This window comes from Cydia amplana, chromosome 14, assembly GCF_948474715.1.
Source record: "Cydia amplana chromosome 14, ilCydAmpl1.1, whole genome shotgun sequence".
Taxonomy (NCBI): domain Eukaryota; kingdom Metazoa; phylum Arthropoda; class Insecta; order Lepidoptera; family Tortricidae; genus Cydia; species Cydia amplana.
In genome coordinates this window covers 6878204-6892916 of record NC_086082.1, presented here as the reverse complement: position 1 = coordinate 6892916, position 14713 = coordinate 6878204, and the positions used below count along the sequence as shown (strand labels likewise).

The window sequence follows — 14713 nt, the reverse complement described above, 5'->3', positions numbered from 1 at the left end:
CTTGAAATATTAACGTCTGCCTGCCTACGCAGCGCATGTTGAAATATTGCATACGAAATACAATTAAAGCATAAAAATGTCGTGACATCGTTTTGCATTGACAACTATGTACCTACTTATCCCGACAGCCAAATATAATGCGAATATGTAATTATTTTAAATGATGAACACTGATATCATTAACGGAAATCGCGACGTTTCTCCAATTAAGAACTGTTGGACATCGTATCATTTTAAATTCTGTTAAATTATAAATCTCCATGATGCGATCCGATCCAATTAATGATTTAATCCTTCCGATACGATTTCAATTTCGTTTATAAAAACAGCTTTTATTCGAGTGTTTTATTGAGTAAGTACATACATCTTCATTAACACTGAGCAACATCCGTTGCCGGTGAAAAACTGACCTATGTTATTGTGTACCATATCAGTACTTATCCCTGATTTGAGAAATATCTGTCATATTATATGTTAGCTACCTATATGCAGTCGACTTTTACGGCGAACCTGTAAGGCTTGTTGAACCTTAACATAATAAATATTCAATGCAACTGCTTTCTCAAAAATAATTTACGTTTTACGCAACGGCCTCGCCTTTCCAAGTTATCAGTGTCACTGAAATTTTGTCTTATTATAACATCATTCGCGACAAGGAATCGAGCCAGCAAAGGCAAACCTTCGCTTAGTGCATAAGTAAACAAACACCACGCTGCCAAATGAGTCGTTAAACCCGATTAAAATTGAGTGAAATGTTTGTGGCGATTTTAAACAGCCACGGTTAACCAGTTCATTATTTACGACAAATGACACGTCGGCCGTCGATTATAAATAAACGTTGTAACACATTACAAACGATTATAAACAATCATTATTCATTATGTACGCGTACTTATTGCGCACATATATATATTTTTTATTTTTTTATTTTGATTGCACATACAACTATAAGTGTATAATCATTCAAGATGCCGAATCTTCGTTGTTAGAATCATTTTACTAAATCATTACACTAATAGATGATTTGTGTCACGTTTAGAAGAGTACCATAGAGATGTATGTAGGAACCACTCGTCAAACAATTCATATGTATATTTTATAAAGCAACAACATTATTGGGCTATTTTCTATCAAAATACAGTCTTACTCGTACCTAATATAAATTTATTTGATTAAATCTGCACATCATTCAATAAACCAGTAGGTATCCTAAACATACTAGGACAGTATACAATATTTAAACGTACCTGTAACTCATTTATCTCTATGTTTACCATAGCACGTCACGTGTTTAGTTCATTGTTCGGGCTCGTTGGCACACGCTAATACAGTGGCGTAGCGTTCACCGATTCCATTCACCTCTCACCGAGCGTGAACGGCCGCGATCTAGGTACTCCACACCCAACTCCCCCCTTTTTCAAAAGACAATTTCCTAGTTTATATCGCCGACAAAGTCACTCTGAAATCCCGTCACCTTTATCCGCTGCTTCCCACGGTGCCGGAGGCAATGCAACGCGATATCAGTGCTACTACTTCAGCGCGCGTGATTAATGACGTAAACGAATTTTAAATGATAATTTATATTCAATTACGTGTCATCCAAAATACTCCCTTGTTACTTTGATCGCATATTTTAAACATGAAAACGATTGACGGAACTCGGTTGAGGATCTCCAAACGGTCCTGTCACGTGTAGGTTTGTACACAAACGGCTACGTGAGTTTACGGATATCTAATGCTATCAGTTTTAACAACCCTTGCCTGCAAACATGAGAATGAGAAGGGATTAATATTCTTGGATAAGTTTAATAGGGATATTAGCTGGTATCACGAAAAGCTAGATGCTTAATAAGATACCTAAGTAGGTAATAAAACTCGTTTGTGGATGTGAAGTATGGATTTATATTTTTTGTATATTATTCGTCTAGAGAGCAACCAAGATGCATTGCGGAAATGGCTCGCACGCACGCGGACCAAATGGCATCGATAATTGCGCATTATTCGTTACGAATTCAAATAGTCGTGTCAAGTTTATCGAACCTGTCTGCGGCCGCAGTACCCATTCGCCATTTGAGGCATAATTTGGAAGCGATTGTCGCCGGCGCGGTAGGTATTCGGTCGTTGTTTAGTTTTGTCAGAGGCAACGGAACGGGACGCATTCAGTGCCTTTCACTTCCCGCTTTTGTCGTGCGGCCTGCTCTAGGCTACGGAAAGGCAGACGGCCTTGTAACTTACATGCCTTCTAGGCGTCCCTTCGCATCCTACCTACATAGCATTGTTGTAAATTTACGACTTAACTTTATTTGTAAACTCAAACATAGACACCGTCCTCGTGTTGCATGGCTGCAGTGACATCATAGACATTGCTCGTGTCGGCATATCAATTACAATGATCGTTTGCGACGTCATTATTATTTAGAAGTCGGCGGGCTTACCGCGCGGAGCAATTATATGTAATTTTATTATATGACATCATTGTTAAGGAAAAACATACAGCCACTGTACATAAGTCATAACCTTAGAGTAGTACGTTAGCCTCAGAACGAAGCAGCCAGGGGCATGTTAACCTTGGATTTTGAGCGGCGACTTTCACGGTTAGACGGTCGTTTTAAGATGAGCCCGATCCGCCAGCAGTGACGACACCGCCGTAATCTCTAGGCAACCAGACCACTCACGCGGACCGCCCTCTTACCAGAAATCAAACAATAGCACTTTTAATTGCCACCAGACGATTACTGGAACTGAAATCGGATCGACGTCGTCTTACAATTTACTCGAACTGTTTATCTTTTGACTTATTCAATCCAGCTATTTTCATAATTTATATCTGGCGGCATCTTTTTAATTAAATTTATAGCTATACATACAGTTATGGAATTTTTTTAGTATTAATTTCACGACCAATAATATCTTAACATCGCGATAAGCTAGTAGGTAGCCACAGAGTTATATATTTTATTTATACAATCTAATCCAAGTATGTAGTAGATACAGCAGTGGGTGGTGTTTTCCCACGCTTTTACGATATCGGGTCGGGCGCGCGATTTCAAGTAGCTTTATACAATGTTATACCTGTCAGTGCCAAGGGTTCGAATCTAGGGTCTAATTCGCACCTGCTTATCCGAGGATAAGCTAGACCAAGATACCTGTAAGTTTTACGAGGATTACATATTATCGTCCTAGTTTCGAATACTCATAATAAAAACTAAACCCTCATGGGTCGATTTCCATTTAAAGTGTAACAGCTGTCAAGCTTTAGATGGATAAATGTCAAACATCTTGTAACCGGCCCTTTCGTTTTGTCGTAACTAAAATCTTTCTCAACAGGCTGGCAAGATTAAGGGCGAGTTGCACCAGCCACAGTTAACAGACTAGACGAGAGATCTATGAAATTTCCCATACAATAAAATTAAGCGAACGCTTTATAGTAGCCCACGATGCTAAATGTGTACTTACTCGAGCGTCGTACAGACCTATTGGAATCGAAATATTAGATGATAAGAAAAAAAAAAGTTATATAAAGTTTTACATTGTAACCGTCAGATTAAGGAAATGCGTGCAAATAAATATCCGATTTAGTAATAGCACAATTATAGCGTTAATTTGAACTAATACGACGAAATCCACAATCTGCTTAACAATTTGTTGAACCCCCCACCAACCAAGGGCTCAACATAGATGGCTAAAAGGGGTAAAGGTAGACTACACGGGGTAGCAAGATATCACTCATATCTTAATCTGACGCGCTCGAGTAAACACAAAAATCCCCTCTTGGGCTCCCCTACCATTAGCGGTGACAGACGGTTTGGTGCAACCGACCATAAATATACCTACAATTCCAGTTTATAAATAGTGTTATTATTGATTGCAGGTACAAGAGCGGGGTGCGCTCAGTGAGGAGCGGGGCTGGCGGCGGCGCGGAAGAGGCGCGGCGCGGCGGCCTCAAGGCGCTGCCGAAGCGCGCCCGCACCCGCTGCAGGGGCATGAACATGGGGCAAAAGCTGTCCGGCGGTGTCAAATCGGTGTCGCGGGAGTGCTCGGCGCCGTACAAGGCGGTGGTCGCGCGCGAGCTGGCGCCCGAGCCACCGCGCCCGGCGCGCCTCGACGCGCTGCTCGACGCGCCGCCCGCGCATCCGGAGATGCAACTCAAACATGCCTGGAACCCGGGCGATAGGTGAGCTCACTTTATGTACTAACCTGTGTACAAGAACTGTAACTTAGCCTACTAGACTTGTTTTTCCCAATGGATGTACAATTGTACACCGAGCCACAAAAGTGCAGAATAGGTACTTGTGACTTTATGAATGAATTCATAAAGTGGCTGTGCATTTCGCCACACTCACATTATTCAAGTTGGTGGTAGTTTTATTTAAAAACTGAAATAAGTTCTAAATATTGTAACTAAATAAAAAAAGTCTTATTTGTAGTGTAAAGTCGCAGTGGGGTATGAATAACTTTAAATCATAAAGCCACGGATATGGCTTAATAATCCATTCGTCATAGCTGTCACTACTCACTCACTACCATAGGACGTGTTTATTTCGGGATCATTTTTTACTTACCTGTTTCCAGATCAAATCGGAAGTCGAAAAAGCTCACCAAATAAAAATAAAAAATCTCACTTGATGAGTGCACCTCAACCAAAAAGTAAATGTTTCACGCCTTTACGTTCCATTGAATTAATAACTTATTTTACTTTCTTCAAGAATCATTTAATTGAGCTATCACAAAAACTAGTTACTCAAGCTACGGAGCTCGGGATTGCTCGGGCTCTTGAATCTTGATACGAATTTACGAAACCCTTAATTTTCTATTGTGGGCCATTGCGTGCGTCTTCGTCTGTGTGTAACATGCAATGTACCTATGGTAATCAAATAGTCCCGGCTTAGAGTCTCTTGTCCGAAACTGGGCAGTTACCTACTATCTGGATAATTTATCACTGTGTGGACACCCACAGAGCAATCTCAGTTATCCTTTCTCGGCTCCCTTGAGATATATATCTGTATGAGGACGTATGGAATGCTGAGATTTTGTGAAAAGTTACAACCGACATTTCTTACATATTTTCAACTGAATCCCAAATAACAGTAAGGTAAACGTCATAGTGCCTGACATGCTCACGCCCAATAGATAACACCCTCCTGTCACCTTTATTGACAATGATTTACGTTTAAAGCTGACATGCACTCGGACAGTCACGAACACTAGGACGGCTACCTTATGTTATTGTATGAATTAAAACATGTTTTCATAATTACGTCACTTCATCCGAATGTTTTGCGAACTAATAGTGTTCGTACAGAAGCAATAAATGCCAATACAGTAATTGACCTGATTTACTGCATACACTAAACATCTGGATACGTACGACGTAACTCCTATAGCGAGTTTCTCTCCGCCGCGTCCCAATTCCGGATTAGCTCAATAGGGTCGCTTCTAAACAGGCTATTTTAAACCCCCATAAACGGTCTAAACGGATTACCCTTTGCCCTAACAGCTGATTATGGTAAAATATCGTGTCCCACATTTTTTGCTATTCATGTTAACCGTACGGTAAAAACGTTAGCATTTCAATGGATCTCATTTCGTTACGAGTCTTGTCCTTAGCTCTGTACAACATAATATATTTCCCTTCGCTTTCCTACAATAGTGACTTTTCAGCAGCTCTGCGCGTATTGCAAACGCACTGTTCTAAATATGGATTAGTAAACAAATTTTGCAGTCCGTTGGGACTCGAATATTACTTCCAGCTCATTTAGGCTAGGCTAGCAGCGCATGTACAATATAGTACATAGAGATCTACAGAGAGATTTAGATGCTAATGTTTCTCTAAACGTAGTATACCCTGTAGGTACAATTTATATGCAAACTAAAAGTAAATTTAGATGATTTATTTATGCTTAGATATATAGGTACTTAACATCTAGAAATTAACTCCAGTGTTCAAGAGAGATATCTCTAGATTTTCCATCTTACAATTGAAATCTCTAACATAAAGCTACGTTCAATTCCAGATCACTAAACATATTCGTAAAGGAAGAAGACGCGTTAACGTTTCACCGGCACCCGGTGGCACAGAGCACAGACTGCATCCGCGGGCGTACGGGTTACTCGCGGGGCCTACACTGCTGGGAGGTGGTGTGGCCGTCGCGCCAGCGCGGCACGCACGCCGTCGTCGGGGTGGCCACGCAGCACGCGCCGCTACACTCCGTCGGATACCAGAGCCTAGTCGGCGCTACAGACCAGAGCTGGGGATGGGACCTCGGGAGAAATAAGGTGAGGCTTACGGTCACATTTATCACATCTATCATCATTATTTATCCAAAAATGTAACCGATACATTTTGTCTTTACTGAATTTTCCTCGTGCGAACGCGCGATCAAACATAAACTTGAATCGAACCTTGACGTTTATTATGATTTATGCCACTTCCATACCTAATATTTCGATACGTTGAATGTTAGCTTGATTCGACATACAAGACCTCTATGCGAATAATAAGGTTTTAGCAGCGAGTAAATGTGCATTAAAACGAACTTATGAAGACGCCGCAATCCCGAGTTAGTGTTTAGTCATTTAAGAAAAACCTTCGTGCATAGGAAGGATTGTCATGACGAATTACTCTGTATCATGCCACGTTCCCCCAAACGGATATTTTGTTAGCCTGGTTGTCTAAGCAAAGGCTTCCCTCTTAAATTGGCAATTTCCTCTAGCGTTATCACGGTGATCATGCAAAAATATTTTTCACGTTACTCTTTTTACTTGAGTTAAACAACCTTTAAAATGAGCAGAAACCATTTTGTAACTGTAAATGCAAATGAAACGGTTAGCAGCATATTTCCCTCACTAGTTAATTCACAATATGGTTCTTAGTCATTGTTACGTAGCTTGCAAACAGAATAACGAACTATTTTAGCTTTTCTGCTATGTAGTTCCCCGTAATTCTCGCTAATCTCGCTCGCTTGGTTAATGTCGAAATAGAGAGAGGCGTCTAGAGAGCTACACGGCACAGTTCTCATAGTACCAAAGCTCCCCTAATTTACTACGAACTTCTCTATGGAAATGTTTTGCGATCTAGTTGCAATCGATTGACTCTTTGATGGATTGATGTTGCCAATAACATTCAGCGTCGAATTAGTATTTGCACACTGAATTAGTAACATTTAGTTTCCTGTTTTGTAGATATTGACGATTAATGTATTGCTATTGGTTTGCAGAAATGTCAATTAGTGTTGTGATTAATTTGTGATAGGACATAACCAGTCTCAATACTTATTAAAAATCGATATTAGCAAGAATTTAGTTTAGAAATAGTAGCGCGAATGTAGCGGGCTAGACTGTACTTAGTGTATAAATGAATTGTAATCTGTGTTTTTATTTCCCAGACGGACTAATCAGGGCAATTAAACTGTAATTATAGTATCTGGATATATAAACAAGGTTCTGTTATAGTCTGTATAAACGTTAAGTACACCTCGTTACATTAAAAAATCCCTCTGCCACGTATTTTGACGTCGTAACTTGCAACGCCAAGAAAACGCAATATAGCGTGACGACTGAGCGTGAGCGTGGCGTGCGTTGGAACGTCAACAACGTTTTTACAGGCTTCAAAATTTATTCACGTGTAGGATTAGTTCAAAATGTGTAAGCTTACGGTACCAGTTTTAGATGTTCAAAATGTTCAAATAATTATGTTATAAATTTGGAGTCAGACGACGATACACTATTCAATAGTGACTATTTAAAATAAGCTAATAAAGATGAGAGTACTTATAACTCTAAACATGCAAAATGATGGTTTTATAGACGAAAACAGTTAACGTATAGGTATTGTTATTGTAAACAAAATTAATGAATGACAAGGTGATTACGTATAGCAAACCTATCTATTGTGGGTTGCTATACATCCCGTATATATACGGGACTGTCACCGTATTTAAGTATCGCGTCCCGTATTTTTACCTGTCCCGTTTTATCCCGTATATCAATACCGCTGTAGACTAATTGCATAAATGGACACACTCATCTGTTTAAAAAGATGTGTAAGTAATTGGTAAATTAAAGTTTGAAAACTGAAACACAGCACTAGAGCAAACGAAGTTTAAGACCTGGAGTCGCAAGCGTCCTTAGGCTACGGTAACCACTTACTAACAAGCGGGCACTATGCTCGTTTGCCACCGACCCGATACAAAAAAACCGACGAAGTGCGAGTCGGACTCGCGCACGGAGGGTTCCGCACCATCAACAAAAAATAGAGCAAAACAAGCAAAAAAACGGTCACCCATCCAAGTACTGACCCCGCCCGACGTTGCTTAACTTCGGTCAAAAATCACGTTTGTTGTATGGGAGCCCCACTTAAATCTTTATTTTATTCTGTTTTTAGTATTTGTTGTTATAGCGGCAACAGAAATACATCATCTGTGAAAATTTCAACTGTCTAGCTATCACGGTTCGTGAGATACAGCCTGGTGACAGACGGACGGACGGACGGACGGACGGACAGCGGAGTCTTAGTAATAGGGTCCCGTTTTTACCCTTTGGGTACGGAACCCTAAAAACCACTAGTAAACCTTGTACCGCTCCGTTTCAGGTGTACCACAACCGACCTGATACAAAGAACCACTATTAAACCTTGTACCTTGTATAATCCTGAATTAATTTATGTGACTATGTAGATGCTATTTTATTAAATAATTGGTAACTTTAAATGATTATGTTATATAACCTGATAGAATCGTATAAAGTCCTATATAACTGTAAATATAAGTACCTATTATTGTGTGCCCTTACAGGGTGTCATGAACTGGCCTCTTAAATTGTAACACCTTATTATGTACATGACAATGCAATATTGAATAAATGACTAAATGACTACCGCTCCGTTTCAGGTGTACCACAACGCGAAAGGCACGGGCGGCAGCGGGACGACGTACCCCGCGCTGCTGCGGCCCGACGAGCAGTTCATGGTGCCGGACCGCGTGCTGGTCGTGCTGGACATGGACGAGGGCACGCTGGCCTTCTGCGCCGACGGCCGCTACCTCGGCGTGGCGGCGCGCGGCCTGCGCGGCAAGACGCTCTTCCCCATCGTCTCCGCCGTCTGGGGGCACGCCGAGATCACCATGAAGTACATCGGCGGGCTCGATCGTGAGTACACAAGACGAGTATTTATAGTCAGGGGTCAACTTTTTCAGCCGTCAATTAATGCGAGAAGCGTTAAAGATTTGGTTAAACCGACTTCCATCTTCGGATTTTGGGGTCTAAGTCCAGCGCCTATAGTTAACAATTCAGTTTGCCTTGACGCTCTTCCCCATCGTCTCCGCCGTCTGGGGGCACGCCGAGATCACCATGAAGTACATCGGCGGGCTCGATCGTGAGTACACAAGACGAGTATTTGTAGTCAGGGGTCAACTTTTTCAGCCGTCAATTAATGCGAGAAGCGTTAAAGATTTGGTTAAACCGACTTTCATCTTCGGATTTTGGGGTCAAGTCCAGCGCCTATAGTTAACAAATAACAATTCAGTTTGCCTTGACGCTCTTCCCCATCGTCTCCGCCGTCTGGGGGCACGCCGAGATCACCATGAAGTACATCGGCGGACTCGATCGTGAGTACACAAGACGAGTATTTGTAGCCAGGGGTCAACTTTTTCAGCCGTCAATTAATGCGAGAAGCGTTAAAGATTTGGTTAAACCGACTTCCATCTTCGGATTTTGTGGTCTAAGTCCAGCGCCTATAGTTAACAATTCAGTTTGCCTTGACGCTCTTCCCCATCGTCTCCGCCGTCTGGGGGCACGCCGAGATCACCATGAAGTACATCGGCGGACTCGATCGTGAGTACACAAGCAGAGTATTTAATAGTCAGGGGTCAACTTTTTCAGCCGTCAATTAATGCGAGAAGCGTTAAAGATTTGGTTAAACCGACTTCCATCTTCGGATTTTGGGGTCTAAGTCCAGCGCCTATAGTTAACAATTCAGTTTGCCTTGACGCTCTTCCCCATCGTCTCCGCCGTCTGGGGGCACGCCGAGATCACCATGAAGTACATCGGCGGGCTCGATCGTGAGTACACAAGACGAGTATTTGTAGCCAGGGGTCAACTTTTTCAGCCGTCAATTAATGCGAGAAGCGTTAAAGATTTGGTTAAACCGACTTCCATCTTCGGATTTTGAGGTCTAAGTCCAGCGCCTATAGTTAACAATTCAGTTTGCCTTGCTTGCCTAATATTAGCTTTCGCTATAAAGTTTCGACGACTATCCACCTGTCAACTCCTAACGTCGGGATATTGCATCTGCACAAAAGTTTTATCTGCCTTGCCTCCCCTAGCACTGGAGATGCCACAGAAAATATATGATAAATCAAAAACGCCTGAGAGAAAGAGATTTATTTAAAAAAAAAATCGGTGATTCCCTTTTGAAATTACATTACAGTCACATACCATCAGGTATGTGATTGTTTAAGTGTAAGTCGGAGCAAACTCGATTAGACTCGTAGTCGGAGCATGGACTTATGCAATCAATACGTAACAAAATGTGGAACTGTCATAATAAACGTCAAATGTCTACGTAACTATGAGATTTATAATGACATCCCACACTTTGTTTTGTCAAAGTCGGTGCAGAGTTAGCCTGGACGGACACAAGAGTACGATTATGAATAGGTATTTGTTTTGTTTCAGATTAATCTTGGTCAATAATAACAGTTGTTAATCATTTATAGTTTAGCGCCCATTGTTAAGAAACCTTGTAATGACCGTTGATATTAGACGGATCTTGAGAAACAAGCAACAGTTAATTGCAGAATTATTGTGACAATTAACGTTTTTATCCTGCGTTATTAAATTTAATACTTAAACAATAATTACGCTATTCCATGCTACAATTAACTGTGTAGTGTATATAACAAAGTACATAAATCAGTAATCGTTTGACAATGTATGGAAGCACCGACCTAGATTTATAGATAAGCTAGTCAATAGACACAATACGTCCTGGAAACGTTATCTTTCCGTTGAACCAGACGGGGCGGTTCATATGAATTTATATACGTGCTTTTTGTAATTCAAATAAGTTTTGGAGATATGGCGGCTAGAGATGTCGTTTCGGTTGTATTTATTTGTAATATATATTAACCCATTCAGCGATTAGTCAGTACACGTTGTCGTTTTGCCTTTACGAAGCATTTTCGCTACATACCGGGAAACTCATGTATCATAGCGCTACGAATGTATCTCAGTGGTGAAAGTTCGGTCACAGCGAAAAGGACTTCAGCTTTTTATAAGCGGTCGTATCTAGGAAAGGCGCCGTTTTTTTACGTTTGCAATTGACAGATTATACTTATAGGGTGACTCGTAATTCGAACTAATTCTTGGAAGGCGTCACGCTAGAGCTACTTTGCAGCTCCAGCGTGACCCCTTACTATTTTAACCCGGCCAATCGGGGCTCAAGTTTAGTGGTTTTCCAGTTTATCTGTTATTTGCTTGGAGGATATAATCAAACGGAGACGCCATGTCTGTAATTTTCTGTACAAAACAGTCTGCCGATTTTTGCGGGGGAGGGGAACGTCAAATGTATGCGTAACGTAAAAATAGCCATGTCAGATAAACGTCAGTCCATACATTGTGTATGACCGTTGGCCGCCTATTTTCGACAGAGGGGAAAGCCGTTGGCTACTCCGTTTAGTTGTATCCTCCAAGGTTATTTGTTTTCCCTTCCCTCGTGTAACCGTTCGTGTTCCGTTTCAGCGGAGCCGCTGCCGCTGATGGAGCTGTGCCGGCGCGTGATCCGGCAGCGCGTGGGCCGGCCGCGCCTGCGCGCCGCCGCCGGCCGCCTGGCCCTGCCGCCCGCGCTCACCGCCTACCTGCTCTACCGCGCGCCCTAGTACCCGGCGCTACACATGGCCGAAATGTCTCAGTAGAGGCATAGAGGAAAAAATACAGTGCTCACTCCATACATCAGTTCAGACTATTAATTTCAGTGTCTACATCTAGCATCGAGTAGCGGAACTATCAGTACCGCTACTTGACAATAGATGTAGCACCGACCGGAAAGTCTTATCTCAACAGCATAAGACTTTCCGGTCGGTGGCTACATCTATTGTCAAGTAGCAGTACTGATAGTTCCGCTACTCGATGCTAGACGCTAATAGTCTTTTTGGTACTAAAACTGATGTATGGAGTGAGCACTCTATGTATTTTTTTCTCTATGGTAGAGGGAAAAGATAGATATATATCTTTTTATCATTGGGATATGTATCACTCTTTTATATCTTTATATCCGTGTGTAACAGTCGTCCCGCTCGCAACATCGGCACTTGCTGACTTTGAGTCATGAGAGAGAGAGAGTAGTTAATTATAATGACGCGTCCGAATCCGTCCGAACGACCGCTGTCGCTCGTTCGTGTTACTTCGGTCGATGCGCGACCGAGACTTCGCTTATCGCTTTCATAAATCGTCGCCGAGGGAGTGAGACGTACGGATATACTGATACATTCGGATTCGTAAAGACAAGAGTGATTCATGAAACGAGAAAGATATATATCTTTTTTATCTATCACTCCGGAGTTACCCATGTCTACCGCCCCGACAGATACTACCACCTAGAACGATACGTTCATTCATTCCTTTTTACTCCTATTTGGGACCTGTTGGTTTTTAGTCTAAAGTAAAGGAGTCTACTTGACGACGACGCTAAGTGTAAAGCTTTGGTTTCCTCCGATAGCGGTGCCGTCATATAGCGGCCGTCTCCATACAAATACTACGACATCCATATTTAGCCGTATTATTTAGTATGGAGACGGCCGCTATATGACGGCACCGCTATCCTAGGAAAACCGATCTTAAGGCCTGAGTGGACGCTCGAGTTGGGCGTGCAGCGGGGCGGGGCGCGCGGCGTGCATGTTAAACAAATGCAAGCGTATAGGAGCGGCCTTAGTGCACGCTGCTCACATCACGCGTGAGCCCACAGCCACGCTGCACGCCACGCCGAACGCTCCGCTTCGAGCGTCCACTCAGGCCTTACACTAAGATTGATGTCTTCGGATTATCGCGCCGTTCTCCAGAGGCGTACCTCGTGTTGTGTAGATAATATTTTCCGGCGATACGAATAACGGGCTCGAAGACCCCGAAGAAGTCTTTTCGACTCCCCCTTCCAAACATAAAACGGCCAAATAACTTGAGTAAAAATAAATGAATTCAAATATGGTTCCGGATGCGGAACCCCGCGAGTGGATTTCGTATGTGCGAGCCCCCGAGCCCGTCCGTAAAGCTTTGGTTTCCTCCGAAAGCGGTGCCGTCATATAGCGGTCGTCTCCATACAAATACTACGACATCCATGTTTAGCCGTATTATTTAGTATGGAGATGGCCGCTATATGACGGCACCGCTTTCGGAGGAAACCAAAGCTTTAACTATGCCCGTGGAAAGGCGTCCGCTGAATTAGCTCAACGTAGAAAACTTTCTCGACGAGACGTCGAGCGCCCGCCTATTCTATCGCTCAGTTTTAGGAAATTAGATATAAAAAGATTAGACTTGCGGTGTGACTACAAACACGCGTGTACGCTCCACGCGGAAACATATTTAACCGACAAGTGTAATATCAAGCATGCCTATCTATAAAGTATCGATTCTCATGTACAATTTGCTCCAATCGAGCAGAAACGGCTAACAAGCTTTTTTTAATAGACATCCTGTATCTTGTCCTCCAAGATGTATCTGCGTGAGAACGCACCATTAGGTTTGTTAAATGATATGACAAATTGTTACTGAGCGATAGAATCTTCTATCAATCGATGTCTTCAAATAGAAGCATTTTGACGAGTGCATACGCTAAAGCTTTGGTTTCCTCCGAAAGCGGTGCCGTCATATAGCGACCGTCTCCGTACAAATACTACGACATCCATATTTAGCCGTATTATTTAGTATGGAGACGGCCGCTATATGACGGCACCGCTATCCTAGGAAAACCAATCTTAAAGAGAACGGTGTTTCAATGCAGACGTGTAACATTTATTTTTCACTAGAACCGTAGCGCCTATTCCGATTGACATTACCTTCTTGCACCGACTGATTTTTGTTAAAATAAATATAAATTAATGACGTAGTGGCTAATATAATAGTAACTACGAATATGGACGTGTGAAACCTATAACACCAAACAAATATTGAAAACAATTTGATTATAGAAGACATATTTAATTATTTTGATTTGCATTGCAGCACCTTAAATTTATTTTTATTTCAATAATTACTGTGATAATATTTTATTGATTAATCAAAGTCAGAATTTATATAAATAGTGATGAATTATTTTTTCAAACATTTAAGTTTGCAATGATATCTATCGATATCTCCTGTGCTCCGAAAGGGCATTTCTCATTAAATGTATATCGCCTAATTAATTTTGGAAGTGTAATGGTGGGCTAGTTCCGGGTATCGTTACCTCGAATCGCGACGAATTAACGATTTATATACGACACTATTTATAAGTTAGATGTGGCAGTAAATATTGCGATGTGTTTACATTGTCCTGTAATGCAAGCCGCACGTTTTAAAGCCATATTGATCTCTTAAATAATACGATCTCTGCCGTGACTCTGTGGGGTGACGGCAGAGGGCCGTGTTTCCTCGTTAAGAAGTATATTTTAGAAGAACAACAGGCGGAGCCTCACGCAGCGTGTCGGCCGCCGCTCTAGGCCAGTGTGTATCGTTGGCGATCTTACAA

General features: G+C 42.0%; 1 protein-coding gene across 4 annotated transcripts in view; it reads left to right on the top strand.

The window, feature by feature from the left end:
- Positions 1-11877, top strand: part of LOC134654033 (protein gustavus) — an 83149-nt gene extending 71272 nt beyond the window's left edge. For all 4 annotated transcript variants that reach the window (XM_063509425.1, XM_063509423.1, XM_063509426.1 and 1 more), the window contains 4 exons: positions 3872-4174; positions 6015-6276; positions 8889-9144; positions 11737-11877. In XM_063509425.1, coding sequence (XP_063365495.1) covers positions 3984-4174; positions 6015-6276; positions 8889-9144; positions 11737-11873 — 846 coding nt within the window. In that variant the 5' untranslated portion in view covers positions 3872-3983 and the 3' untranslated portion in view covers positions 11874-11877. The remainder of the gene's footprint in view (positions 1-3871; positions 4175-6014; positions 6277-8888; positions 9145-11736) is intronic.
- The last annotated feature ends 2836 nt before the right edge of the window (positions 11878-14713 follow it).